The 15,000-nt window shown below is 40.7% G+C and overlaps 2 protein-coding genes across 2 annotated transcripts in view; both read left to right on the forward strand.

Annotated features, from left to right (window-relative positions):
• The window catches only part of tstd3 (thiosulfate sulfurtransferase like domain containing 3), a 6,828-nt gene extending 5,893 nt beyond the window's left edge, over nt 1-935 (forward strand). The window contains exon 4 of the mRNA XM_072669282.1: nt 1-935. This exon is cut by the window's left edge and continues 912 nt beyond it. The gene's annotated coding sequence lies outside the window, so the exon portion shown is untranslated.
• A 2,608-nt stretch (nt 936-3,543) lies between these two features.
• Nucleotides 3,544-11,535, forward strand: LOC140546041 (desmin). Its single transcript, XM_072669160.1, has 11 exons — nt 3,544-3,788; nt 6,196-6,349; nt 6,455-6,604; nt 7,132-7,251; nt 7,893-7,988; nt 8,413-8,547; nt 9,095-9,205; nt 9,677-9,787; nt 9,877-10,001; nt 10,219-10,629; nt 11,394-11,535. Exons 1-11 carry the CDS (start codon nt 3,559-3,561, stop codon nt 11,485-11,487), a joined length of 1,737 nt encoding a protein of 578 aa, XP_072525261.1. The 5' UTR covers nt 3,544-3,558; the 3' UTR covers nt 11,488-11,535.
• Nucleotides 11,536-15,000: the final 3,465 nt, after the last annotated feature.

Raw genomic sequence — 15,000 nt, forward strand, 5'->3', positions numbered from 1 at the left:
AAAGGTTCCTCAAGGAATGTATACTTTGAACAGTCTTCACTTGCCTTAAATGTGGTTCAGTTTTAGTATGTCCTACAAATTGACAAACTGTATAATAACCACTGATGCAAACTCGCAGTTCTCATTGATGCAGACCTTTTATTACGGTTCATTTATGACAGATACTGGAAACATTACAATAATGTAGACTGGAATCATTGCAGTGAACAAAAACATTGCTTTATGTAAAGGCAAAGGTATTGGCGCACCTCTCTCGTCTGCTTGGTTTTAAGCTTATTGCGTGATGACGTGTGAATGCGTTGTGCTGTAGAACCTGTTATTTCATAATGAATTAGTGTAAAAAATCACTTTTCAAATAATCAGTGATTGAAGCATCTATGCAAAGCTTGACACATACAGTATAAAATTAATGTAAAACTATTTAACATACGAACAAACCCAAATAAACAAAGGTCTGTGGTCAGAATGTGCTGTTGGTCAGTAAATTTATTGATATGTTGGTTAGAAGAACTGGTTTGATTACTGATGTAGATGGATTTTGTTCAGTTTCGCCAGCAGCTCACCTGATTTATTTTAATGAAGGACTGATTAGATCCAACTAGGTGTTGGATGGGAACTGGGAATACTGGCCTTGCTTCAGACTTCTATATGTTTGAGGGCTTGTTCAGCAGAGTGTGCACGTGGGTATTATATTTAGTGTGATGAGATTTTATTTCAGAAGATCCAGAAGAGATTAAGCCATAAATTATACTCAGATGTTGTGCTGAATGGGCTGGTATCTTCCTTAATAGATATTAAGAAAGTGTGCCATTTTATGTAAATGGAAATAAAATATTTAGGTGAATGAATTAATTGATCAAATTAATTGAATTCATTTTTCATGCCAAACAGAGAACAGCTTAATAAAAATGCTCCAAAGTGATTGGAGAAAAGTCGTCTTGCGTTATTGTACATTAAAGAAAGGACGTGTAAAACAAGGTATGTTCAAAATGCAGTGCAGTGGTATGGGTTGAAATGGGAAAGACAGTGTTAATGATTTAAATCAACACTGAAAGAGATTATTTTAGTGTTTCCTTTATGACTGAGATGATGAAGAGGATGATGGTGCTGCTTCTGCTAAGTGTGACAGAGAAAGGCTTTAATAACAAGGGTCCTTTCCACTATACATCACAGGCATCAGCTCATTTCTAGCAAGTCCCTGTGAGCTCCAGTGTCTCTTCTGATGAATGAAGAGCCATGCTCGGAGCCTCCATGATATGATGCTGAAAGAATCTCTCGTGCACTCAAGCACCTTCTTCATCAGCCTAATGATATGATTATTACAGTCACCCAAGAATGAGTGAGTGTATTTCATTATGATCAGCTGGAAATTTAACCCATTAAACTGCAGGATTATTATTCAGCTCATTGTTAAAATGTATTGAGTCTATAACTAAATTATTTGTACATTGTGTTCATCACAAAATGACTACAGCTGATTATTTCACTATGAATCATTCAGGATCTGGTATGATATGTTAAACATTTATAATGAATTATTTTGTATGTACTATGAATGATTTGGTATCCATTATGAATTAGTCAGTGTCTACTGAATTCAGTATTTATAAAAATACCTTTTAGTAACTACTAAAAATTAAGTATCCACTATGAAATATTATGTATAACTACTATAAAATAGTATCCACTATGACTTATTCAATATCTACTATGATTTACTCTGTATTCACTATGACTTATTCAGTATCTACTAAAAATAAAACAGTATTATTAAGCAGGGGCACTGTATGGGGGGAGTTAGGGCCCATCCATCCACTTCTAAATGCTTTTGGCAGAATTGTTGAGTTGTGGGGCCCAGTGGAATAGCTTTTCATAGGGCCCAGAAGCTCTGGCATCACCCCTGTTCATGAGGAATTTTTCAGTAACTACTTTCAATTAAGCATTCACTAATCCACTATGAATTATTCAGTAAACATAAGGAAGTTCAGTAGGAAAGTTATGAGGAACTGAAGTGACCTTTAGCATTTTTAGTGGTTCAAATTCTGAATAAGTTCTTTGTTTAAATATAATTTAAAGAAGAAATCTGTAACAGCAACTTTAGAGAGAGAGAGAGAGAGAGAGAGAGAGAGAGAAATAGAGCGAGAGAGGCTATCAGTGTAGTATACTGTTGTGAAATGTGGTCAGTGGTCAGTAATGGTTCGGTGTGGATGACTCACAGTATTGGAACTGAATGAGGAAATGTGAGTGAAATAGAGCTTGAGTGTTTGAGCTCATTTAGCGGCCATAATAATCTGGAAGATACGCAACACATTCAGCCCTCCTCTAACACACACACACATACACATACACGGCACAGCAGAGCTACACTGGAAGGAATCTTACCCACCAAATCACAAATGCGCTGATAAAGGGACAGTAAACTCTGTAACAGCAGTCAAATGACCAGCGCCTGTTTCCTGTAGGTTCAAATGTTTGTGGACACACCTTTTGGTGAATGCATTCAGCTGTAAGTTGCACCCATTGCTGCCGACACAGATATGCAAATGCACACACACCACTTGTCTGGCCCCTGTAGAGAAGTTCAGTCAATAGAATAGGACTCTCTGGAGCAGATGAACATGAACCTATTGGCATGTCTAGTGCCAGGCGTGGGCTAAAGGAGTATAAAGCCCTCCAGCATTGAGCTGTGGAGCAGTGGAACTGTGTTCTCTGAAATGATGGAATAATGTGCTTATTAAACTCATTAAGCTTATGCACCTAACACTGCATTTAGATGTACTATTATGGACAGTTTTACAGCTGTTTGTTGGACCAGTTTACTACTTCACACACAGCCTGTGTATTAATAACTTCTTTAAGAAAACAAATGAATTGTATCAATGTGGCCATAATCATCAGCATCAAAATGCTGTCAGGTTAGAGAGGTCAGAGGTGTAGTGCGTGGTCTAGGGCCTTTATTCTGTGCATTCCTGATTTATAGAGTCCATGTAGCTAGTTGTCGCCATGTTGGTAGTTGTATTAATGATGAACAGTCCCTGTCAGACACCACTGCTGTTAACCCCACTCACATCTCTCAGCCTGCTCATGCGTGAGCCCCATTACGAGACCATTAAAAGCTCGAAATCTCTCTTTATAGCAGTTTTTTATTCAAGATAACAATCTTGTTTCCATGTTAATCTGCAGCATTAATGGCCATGCCTGTCACGCCCGCGCAGAGGGATCTTGACCCTGCCGTCTGCAGCCTGCTCTGCTGCTGAGTAGGCAATTAAAGGCCCTTCATATCACAGCATATCACATCACATTTGCACCTACTGACTAATGGGGCCTCATCCAGGCCCTGCTCCATCTCCTCACACGTCCCTGGTAGATGTTTGAGTGGCGGCCGTGGCTTTCTGTGCTACCAAAGCTACAAATTCCAGAGTTGGTAAGTCATCTTCTGGGCTCTGAGTATATTAGACCATGTCCAGTGTGTGTTCGTGACCAGAGGACCATCAGTGGAAGTCCAGTGGAAGACCAGATCAGAAGAGGTAGACACTAAAGCCCAGGCCTGTTCCCACCATGAGCCGCAGCCCAGAAAGAATTTCATCCTACCGCCGTCACTTTGAGGACACCACCACCTCGTCCTACCAGGTGCGGGTCAGCAGCCCCTCTCCAGTCAGGAGGGACGCAGGAAGGTGCCGTTCAGCTAGTTACTCCCGCACAGCGGCGGCAGCAGCAGCCAGCAGCAGCAGTATGGCTGTAGGCCGCAGGACGTTGTCTAGCACCCGCAGCAGGCCTCTAATGACCGGGTAAGCCCAATGAAGTTTCAACCCTTTCTACTGACCTCTGCACAATCCTTCCCTTGCAGTCAGCCTGCATGTCTGGTATCTTATGTTTGCTTCTTCAGTTTTGCACTGAATATGAAAGGATAATGTTTGGTTACAAGTAATGTAGGTACCTTCAGGAACCCCAAAATCTTGGGTTTGTTTATGCACTGCCAGTCAGAGAGCTCTGTAAAATGCTCCGTTCAGGGGAATTTATGGAGCACACCAAAGAATGTATTACTCACAGAACAGTGAGTTCTTCAAAGGTACTTAAGTAATTGAAATGGGTAAATAAGGTATATAAGCAACGGGCTCTTTAAGTCTTAGTATTTGACAATAATGGAACTCAGCAAAACTGTAAAATGTTCTACACTGGTAAAAGTATAGGATCCTTGAGGAATTTTTGGAGGATCTTCAGTTTAAAACAGTGGAAGAACCTCTAAAGGTGCTTTGATGAACCTTCAATGTTTTTCTTTTTCTTCTGAAACCCTTTTCTTGAAGGTTCCTCCACAGTTTTAAACTGAAGAACCTCCTAAAGTTTCTCAAGGATCTTATATTTTAATATGGTACAATGTATTTTATGAATCTCTTAACCAAGCAGACGACTATTTTGGGACCCTATATGTTCTGGATGAGCTGAGAGATACAGAGCGTCACTAAAAGTGAAAGAAGCAAGTCGACTGATGTGGTACAGTAATGTTACCGGATTTTGCACAAACTCTGGTTACGCAGGGTTGCACATGATGGCTCAGGTTAGAGCACTGGGCTATTAATGACAGAGTTGTGGATTCAATACCCACGCTCAGCAAGCTGCCTCTGTTGTGTACTTGAGCAAGGCTTTTCAACCTCTCTGCTCCCCGGGCACCGCAGCAATGGCTGCCTACCGTCCTGGGCACATGTGCTCACTGTCACTAGTGTGTATGTGTGTGTGTTCACTGCATAGATGTGTTAAAGGCGGAGGCCAAATTCCTTTGGTGTCCAACAAAATTGGTGAATATGGTTGCCTAGTCTTGGCTATATGTGGGGTAATAAGAAGGGAAAGGTTAAGTAGGGTTAAGGGTGAGTAAATTACTTTAAAGGGGAAAATGACACCAACAACTGAAAACTGCTGCTAAATTAGCAGGAGCATTTCTTTGCATATCTCTAGTTCAAGCATCGGAAGTGTTAGAACCGATGGGCGAGGCAGAATTTAGTAATAATAGTCTTTCATCATAGCTGGTATTAGCTTAGAATCGTCATAATGTGTGAAATTAGATTAGGCTGTGTTAGATATCACACACTGCTCACAAGCGACTCATTTGGACAGCACGCTAATAAAAACCTATGTGATACAGCAGTGCATCTTCTGTGGACACATCACATCATCATGTGCTCTTGCTATTCAGTTATGTCAGGGGGGTTTCAATCCAGTCTGTAGGGACCATCAGCCAGTCCATGTTATTTTTTATATATATATTTATCCAAACACACCTGAGCTAGGTATCAGGATTTACAGCCCCTGGTTACCTGGCTCAGGTGTGCTAGAAGCTGGGACATCTGTGTATGAGGTCTTTTTTTAAAGCAAAATGGAGACTTGGGGGTCCCTCTGGATCAGGGCTGCCCAATCCTGGTCCTGTGGATGTACCACCCTGGAGATTTCAGATCTAACACACCTGGTTCTAATTTAAAAAAGCCTCTGAAGACCTTATCTGCATCAGATGTGTTAGATAAGGATGGTAGATCTAAAGGACAAGGATTGGGTCTGGTCTAGACTGAACCAACACCCCAACCACCCATTTATAAAATGGTTTACAGTTTATCAAGCCATATAATAATAATAATAATAATAATAATAATAATTATTATTATTATTATTATTATTATACATTGAATACACACTGTGGATTCATACTGGATTCAAATAATTCAACAATTATTTCTGTAAAACTGCAAATTCAAACTGGATTAAAAACACTCCATAATTACCAGTCAGACTGCAGATTTATACTGGATTAAGACCATTCCACAATTATTTCAGGCAGGCTGCTGATTCATACTGGATTAAGACCATTCCACAATTATTTCAGGCAGGCTGCTGATTCATACTGGATTAAGACCATTCCACAATTATTTCAGGCAGGCTGCTGATTCATACTGGATTAAGTCCATTCCACAATTATTTCAGGCAGGCTGCTGATTCATACTGGATTAAGTCCATTCCACAATTATTTCAGGCAGGCTGCTGATTCATACTGGATTCAAATCATTCAACATTTTTTCTGTCAGACTGCAGATTCATACTGGATTAAAATCACTCCACCAATTAAATTTGCTTAACTTACATAACCTGTAATTTATCATAAATATAGAGTGGTCACTTGATAGGCATGTGTCTAACTGGTGTGTTTTGCAGTGTGGGGGTGGGCGCAGTGTGCGTAAGTGCTGGAGGAGCAGCGATTGATCTGGATGCCGTCACTGCAGAAAACCAGGAGTTCCTCAGCACCAGGACCGGAGAGAGAAAGGAGATGGTGGCATTAAACGACCGACTGGCAGCCTACATCGAAAAGGCAAGACACAGGTTTTATAATATACAGGTTTCTACACTTAAAAGGCCAAGGCCTCAAATCAGCGACCTGAAGCAAGAGCTCACTGATCACTGCACTGTTCTGCAGGTTCGTTCTCTGGAGCAGCAGAATAAACTTCTGGAGACAGAGATCGAATCCCTTCAGAACCGCTTCCTGAAGCCCACAGGTCTGCGCATGCTGTATGAGGAGCAGCTGAAGGAGCTCCGCAGAATTGCTGACCAAATGAGAATTCAGCGGGTACGGTCTACGGGGAAAGTTTACACAGCTGAAAAATATCTATATTAATACCACAGATATTTCTACATAATTTCTTTATGAATTTAATGTAAAAATGTAAGACATCCTAACAATTACTCAAGTTTACTACAGTAACTGTTCCATTCAAACTTACAGATTTCTTTACAGTGGTGGTGGGGAATGGAGCCAAGCATCGCCATGACTGCAACACAAATATAGCCATTATAGCCATTTACTATCCAAACCCACCAGTGAACCTAAACATGTCTTCTGAGTTGTATATGGAATGTTGCTGGTGGTAAAATAGTAGGAAAATCTTTTCTTTGGGAGCCACATTTTTGGCAAAGAACGCCCTACATGTCTTGGGCATCAGGCAAAGCATGTTTAACCATTTGGTGGAATACTCAGATATCTTTTAGCTAGCTTTTCATTTCTTCCACCATCACTGTGAACAATACTAAATCACAAATTGTATCTTGAAATCATTCAGTACACTTTCAGTTATCTTAAGCGCTGCTCTTTTGAAGGATATGGCCATTGCTGCTAAAGATGCGGTGGCTGGTCAGCTGGAGATGATTAAGGTGAAGTATGAGGAGGCAGTGGAGCTGAGGAAGAAGGCCGAGCTGGAAATCGAGGCCTTCCGTCCAGTAAGGCCCTGTTTCTATTTTAAGATATTTTGGCTGAACTGTAGCTGATGCTCTAAGTGTAAGTAAGTCACATCCTCTACAGCATGGGTGGGCAATTCCTGTCCTGGAGGGCTTTTCCTGCTCAAACGCACCTGATAATTCAAGTCACCTGGTATTTGCCAGGTTTAGTTGGTCTGTTAGAGCAGGGAAATCATCTAACCGTGCACTCCGCACTTAGGCTACAATGCTACAACACTGCTAACAAACACCCAAAAGGTCAAAGGTGACCCAAATCTTTTCTGTACATACATACATTCATACATACATACATACCCCCAATGGCTTCTTTCAGCTGCATCCAGGTCTTAATTAGGTGGTGCAGACTTGTAGACTAGTAGTTTTCTTTAGCACACTTACTGTGAGCTATGAATATTAGCAAAACTACACTTTTGGACACAACAAAGTTCACAATAAGTCATAATGCGTCCTAAACCACATGGACAGGTCTGAACCATAACAAAGAAGAGCTTACAAAGACCATTTGGTTGACCACTGACTTGTGTTTGTTGGCAAAATTAGCCTGGTACAAAAGCATAATTAAAAAAACGATACCATGTCTTGCCTGATTGAGTACCTGATTGAGGCATTTTGTTTATTTTCAGGATGTTGATGCTGCAACCTCTGCTCGCATCGCGCTGGAAAAGCAGTTGGACAACCTGGAGGTGGAGATCGTGTTCCTTCAGCGGGTTCACAAAGAGGTGAGCAGTTAGGATAAACTGATTTAAGTAAGTTCTGCTAAACATACATCTTACTCTATTACTGAAATGCTGCCCATCAGCCGAGTTTGGTTTCTGAAGGTTACTTGTTTAGATCAGCACTGGAGTTACAAGCGAACATGGGAGCTTATAGCCACCATTTAAGGATGGATGCCACTATTTGAAGCTATGTTAACATACTTCTGTCCACATTTATAATTAACAGTGGGTCATACAGTGTCAAAAAAAAACATAAACTGTCTATTATAAAATGTCTATTAGAGATTATTGGAGATCTAATACTCAACAACAGCGCAGTTAGCAACATGGTAATTGGTGTGATATTTGCTACCATGGCATGTCAGCAACATTAGCCTCATAGCTTCAGTGCTAAATCTAAAGAAGCAAACACCCCCTCTTTTTTTAGGAAATTGAGGAGCTGATGAAGCAGATCTTTTCAGCCCATGCTTCGGTCCAGGACGCTTACTCTCTCCCAGACCTTGCCGGCGCTCTCCAACAAGTCCAGCTTCAGTATGAAGACATCGCAAGCAAAAACCTACAGGTAGTCTGTCCTTCTGGACTATCAAGCCAGTCCAAACTGTTGCTGTATTGCAGCTTTTAATCCCCCAGATACAGGTAAAAAGCATCTACGGCCTGTGGTTCCCTCCATTAGGTGTGTTTGAAGTGGTACTGAATACAAAATGTGTACTATTCAGTATCATAATTCAGTTTATTGAAATATAAACTGGCCTTGCCCATATGTCCATTACTCTCTAATCAAAACTAGGCATCTGGGAGCAGCGTATCAGAGTAAAACGGGGTTGGGAATGGACAGTGCATATGCCGTGGACACATCTACTCTTAAATGACTGGGCTTTTCCTCTGAAGAACTTTGAAAGTGGAGGGGTTGTGATGTTTGGGGCTTATTAAACCAAGTGTGTAGAATATATCTGTAGAATCAAAACATTTTCATACTAGAAATACTGTAATATCTAATAAAAACACATTTAACCTGAAAATATGTGTACCGTAACACTTAATACAGCATAAGTGTGGCTCTAAAAGAGCTTTGTGGTCAATGTTGTGTTGTGGTCAATTGTTTTCTGTAGGACATGGACTCGTGGTACAGAACTAAATTTGACGACCTCAGCAACAAGTCTACGCGGCATGTCGATGCCGTACGGAGCGTGAGAGAAGAAATCGCAGGCGCCAAGAAAGATGTATGTTTAATATTCAAATATTTTATTGTTATTATTATTATGTAAAGAGTTTTATTGCAATAGCTATTTTTGTCATAGGTTATGGATGTGTATAAATAGTAATAACAACATTTCATCACATGACTTGCATTGCTAACAAAAATATTAATTTTATAATATTAAAAAATAATAAAAATAAAAAAATAAAAATAAAAAAATAATAATAATAATAGTACTAGTAGTAATTTTGCTCTGAAAAAGCTTTGAGCCTCAGTAAAAAATGCTATAAATGATTTCCATTTACTTATTTTGACGAGACACAGTGTAACACATTTGATTCTTCTGCAACCAACAGATTCATTTAGATCATGTCAAGATCACCCCAGTTTTTAGTGTATGTTTTTGACCACTGATCCTAAAGCAGTTTACTCAGAACTCAGAAGTCCAAAGTCTAAATAGTTGTTCAAACATTCTGTTTATGTGTATTTATAGATTCAAGGTAAGGAACGCAACTTGGATTCCATGAAGACCAAGAATGAAGCTCTAGAAGCTCAGCTCCGCGAGACACAGGAGAGACACCGGAAAGAGCTGGAGGGGTTGCAGGTCAGAGAGTCATCTAGCCTGATTTACACAGATTCACACAGATCACATGTCTACAGAACACACTCTCATTTAAAACTTTCTATCTCCAGGCCAGAATCGAGGCCCTGCAGCTGGAACTGAAGTCCACCAAAGAGAAGATTGCTCTTCACCTCCGCGAGTATCAGGACCTCCTCAATGTTAAGATGGGCCTGGAGCTTGAAATCACCACCTACAGGTAAAACTACAAGCAGTGAGATCCATTCCTCAGTGCTGTTTACAAAACTGAACATGCATAGACCATTCTGCTGCACTCTTCAGTGGTGTTTTATTGTTCCTCTTATGAAGCAGATCAATAACAGTCGTTTTAGACTTTAAGTTTTAAGGTGTGGCGGACGAAGTCTTACTTAAGAGGGTTGAGTTTTACTATTTGATGTTTACTGTGTTCTTTACAGGAAGCTGATTGAAGGTGAAGATTCTCGTATCACCACCATGGTACAGGGAATGCGGACCATGTCTCTGATGGCCGCTGGTAGCATTGGGGCTATCAGCGGCGGTCTGGGGGCTATTGGCGGTGGCCTGGGGGCTGTCGGTGGCGGCCTGGGGGCCATGGATGCTGGTACTGCAGGAGTCCTGGGGGCCAGAGGCGGTATTGCAGGGGGTGTGGGAGCCCTGGGTGCCTTGGGCGGAGATACTGCAGGAGGCGTTGGAGCTCTGGGGGCCAGAGGTGGTATTGCAGGAGGAGTTGGAGCAGGTGCCGCAGGGCTGGGAGGAGGTTTCGGTGCAGGAGTTGGAGAGGGCACAACTATTGATTACAGCAAAGAACAGGCGGTGGAGATGACTGAGAGGAAGACTGTGCTGATTAGGTAACGGTGTACTGTGTACTACAGCTAAGTTTGTTTAAAAGAAACTTTACAGGACAGGAATAAAATCTTGTCAAGTCAATGTAAAAAAAAAACTGGAGACGAAAAAGGTTTTGTTCCAACAACTACTAAATGTAAATCATTTTAGGATTTGTACAATGTGTATACGTTTATAGTCATGTATATGCACAAATTACTGGCACAATCCAGACACAAAACAAACATCTACACCTCAACCAAAACCTATAGATTAGTTAGCATCTACCGGAAGTGCAAACATATGCATGTAACATATGGTGCAAAAATGGCAGTATTGTGCATACATGGAACAGAGTGCAAAAGTAAATGCAGGATGTATCCCAAGACAGTGGGGTGCCTAACCTAATCTGTTTCTAACCTAGCCCTTACCCCCTTTACCATAACCCTAGTAGAAGTTCTTACTGTTTCTGCTAGAGTTTACAACCATTAATGGGTTGTGTGGCACTGGCAAAACAGCGCCACCAGTGGATGGAGCTCATTGTAAATGGCAAGATATGTATGGGAGTACCTTTTGAATTGTGCACGTTACATATTCCTTGGGGTACACTTTAGTCATATAGGTACCACTTTTATGAAATCTTGTTGCATTGACAGATGCACATGTAAAACATATTAAAATATCAAAAGCTGTGGTGTAACTATACAATCAGTGCCCCACATAAGTGTTATAACAGTAATAGCATGCAAATATGATTTGTTGTTAAAAGCAGGCTTCATTTTTCCACTAGAACAGTTAAAGCAGAAGACGACACAGTCCAGAGGGACATGCAGGAGAGGACCTACTCCATATCTGGAGCTGCACAGGACGAAGAGGAGGAGTGAATGTGCTGCTATCACTCCAAAACCACCGCAAAAACGCTTCCTCACACATAAACACTCCATTAGTCTTCTGATCTGTATCGTAGTCTACAGTTTCATCCCCCAACTCTGCAAATAAAGCTTTCTGAGCATCGATGTCTTGCCTACTGTTTGTTTTTCTGTTTCTCGTAACTGTTTACAGCTGTGCCGGGTGAAATAGTGAAGTGGATAACACCACTGCCCTCCAAACAACAGGCTGGGGTTTGATTCCCTTCATGGACAATGTGCTGGGAGTTCTATCCCCATTCTCCGGTAGAAGTGATGCTCCAGCAGTAATATAATAATGAGCAAAAATAGCAGCTCAGAAATCTACCTAAGTACAAGTTCAGAGTCATGTTTGGTCATTTACTTTACTAACCTTTAAAAAGTTATAATACAAATAAAAAACCTTTTAGTACTGTGTGGAACCCTTTTTGCTCAGTGGGTGCCCAAAAGCTATAGTATAGTACCAAAGAAAGATTCTATGACTTGTAACAATAGTGGAACCCTTTCTGTTTCTACATATGACCACTTACAATATACCTTTTAACCATAGTAGCGCTTTTGCTACACTCTAAGCAGTGTTCAATATAGTACTAAAAAGAGGTTGTTGAGGGCTGTGGTGCCAGCAGAATACAGACTACTTGTAAGGTTCCAACGCACGTGCAAGTGAGTGATAAGCAAGAGAGTAAGACTGATTTAGGTGTTTTTTGCATGTAACCGAAACGACACTGCCATAAAACTCTGATTACCCTACCTCATGCAATTCAAACACCAGCCGACTGTTAAAAGTAAAAAAAAAACAGACTGTTAAAAACCAGACTGCAATACACTAAATTATTATATGCTATATTACATATATAGCACAGATAAACATGCAGTAAAGCTCTGCAAAGCAAACAACAGACTCTCCCATTATCATAAGAAGAGTAACAACAGAAAGTAACAACAATATGCAACCCCAAAACCAAACCAAGCTGCTATACAAGAAATGGTTTTGACCAATTTAACAAAATCAAGACGTGCAGAAAGGAGAATGATGGCAAGTTGAGCAGTTTTACTGGATCTAAGTGACCAGATCTCACACCAGATTTTGATTCTCAAAATTACAGCCCATGAAAATCATGGATTATAAGAAAAATAACCATGTGTTGTGCTACCCGGTCGAAGAATGCTAGCATTGTGTTTATTTATAGGTAAGGGTGCCTAAATAAACTAATATCTACGATATTTAGATAGCGCACTCTATCAGGATAAATATAAAGCCATTGAGTAGGAAACTTTTTTTTGTATTTTTAATTTGAAAAATAAAGTAGCTCTCAAGCAATTATTATCAGTAAGCACATATAAAATGAAAATGACGTGCCCATGATCATTACTCTGTCTAATAATTCTGCATGTAGGGAATAATACATAGGGCACAGTGACAGCATTAACTGGTATCTGCTCTGACCTTAAGATCCAATAGCAACTGGAAGGAGCAAAGAGAATGAAAAAGTGTTTCAGATGATAGCTCAGTCGCTGTCAGTTACAATTACAGTCCAAAAAACTCACAGTTCTGTATTTACTTAGTATGTTCTGTTTCGCAAGTAGCAAGAAATGAGGACGGGAAAGTGAGACTGGATACATCTGATGACACCAACTGTTGAATAATTATTGAGAGACACTGTGCACTTCCTCGTTCTGATTTAGCAACCCATCAAATGGAACGTAGTATTATTGAATCAGTCTGAAACACAGTACTGTCCAACGTCTTTCTCATCACTCCATGATGTTTGGATATGCAACATACTGCAAAATGTGTTGTTGTCAACAGTGCTAACAGTGCTAACCTGTGACGTAAAAAGTGAGACACAGTTTGTTTAGATTCACAGTAAAACACTGGTAACATTGGCAAACAGTTTGACTGGGATGCAGTCATCTTGGGTGTGCCGTCATCCCCAGCTCTGACATCTGACTTCGGAGGTAAATGTAATGCTGCATTAGTAAACATTTGGCTCTGCAGTGAAAAAGGGGCCAAAGTGTTGGCTCTGTCAGCAGGAGGCTGTAGGTTCAATACCTGGTGATGCCATGGCCATCCGTGGTCAGGGGTCCCAGAGAGCATAACTGGCCTCGCTCTCCCTGGGTGAGTGTTCACAATTCTATAAATAATCATTGCCTTTACTGAAGAACTGAAGAAGGGTGTGTAGAACCCTTTTATTATATGGAGATTTACATAAATATTTCTTTAAACAAATGACTATTTGGGCCCAAAGAACATCCATTTAAAGGTTTTCGTAGGGAAAGCAAAAGTGGTTCTTCTTTGACATCCCTCCAAACAACCCTCACTGGCATCTTTCATTTTAAGAGTGTGTGACAGATTTCTTTCCTCACTTATATTCCTTTTCTTTTTCTTCCTCCTCTCCCTCCCACACACACCCACACACACATACACTGGGGGATAAGCTTGCTGCGGACAGGTCCAGCAGGCCGGCAGCATGTGTGTGAGGAAGCAAAAGAGTGTGTTAGTTTGAGCAAAAAGAGGGACCACCTTGACAGCTTCATATTGGCCTCCAGTCTACACAGTCACACACACACACACATATGCATGCATGCACACACATGCGTGGCCCCATTCCATCCAGTCCCACACCTCTTATCTGTGCGTGATTCAGAGTGATCGCTTCCCGCTGGAATATGCCAAACACTCCAAATGTCTCAATTCATGATGGAATGTGTGTGTGTGTGTGTGTGTGTGTGGGTGGGTAGTGTGTTTTCAAACCTTAAGGTGAAACTATGCCATGCATGTGTGTATGAAATGTGGCATGTGCATAATGTTGCAAATAAAAGTAGATGTGTGACTCCACCCCTCCAAAAATGTAAGGTATTATTAATGCTGTGATATGCACTATATGGACAAAAGTATTGGGACACCTGCTCATTCATTGTTTCTTCTAGAATCAAGGGTATTAAGAAGAGTTTATGCTGGTTTTAACTGTCTCTACTGTCCAGGGAAGAAGACTTTCTTCTAGATGTTGGAACACTGCTGTGAAGATTTGATTGCATTTAGTGACAAAGATGTTGAATGATCACCAGCTCACCTCTTCCCAAGCTCCCCGTCTCATTTTAGAGGCACTGAATGGAGCACCATTATTCTAGAGAACACAGAACCCCTGCTCCACAGCTCAATGCTGGGGGGCTGTGTACTCCTCTAGCCCATGCCTACCATTGGACATGGTGCCAATAGGTTCATGTTTATCTACTCCAGTCCTATGCTTTTGGCAGTACTTCTCCACAGGGACCAGATAAGCTGTGTGTCAGCAATAGGTAAAGTAGCTGAATGGGGGTTCATTAGAGGGGGTGTCCACAGACTTTTGGACATTTAATGTACTAATATGCACATTTCATATACTGTTATACTATATACAGTAATGTAAATCATACAAAAGTACATATATGTAATAATATTTAATAATTACATAATATAATAATTAGAAGTTTATTTTCATAATAATAAAT

This window comes from Salminus brasiliensis, chromosome 23, assembly GCF_030463535.1.
Source record: "Salminus brasiliensis chromosome 23, fSalBra1.hap2, whole genome shotgun sequence".
NCBI lineage: Eukaryota > Metazoa > Chordata > Actinopteri > Characiformes > Bryconidae > Salminus > Salminus brasiliensis.

What these genes read in the sequence shown, in the direction of transcription:
- LOC140546041 (XM_072669160.1), top strand. Translation starts at nt 3,559, where the DNA reads ATGAGCCGCAGCCCAGAAAGAATTTCATCCTACCGCCGTCACTTTGAG. An exon ending in TCGCAGGCGCCAAGAAAGAT is followed by an intron (nt 9,206 to 9,676) that starts GTATGTTTAATA and finishes GTGTATTTATAG; the next exon opens with ATTCAAGGTAAGGAACGCAA. An exon ending in CTTGAAATCACCACCTACAG is followed by an intron (nt 10,002 to 10,218) that starts GTAAAACTACAA and finishes TGTTCTTTACAG; the next exon opens with GAAGCTGATTGAAGGTGAAG.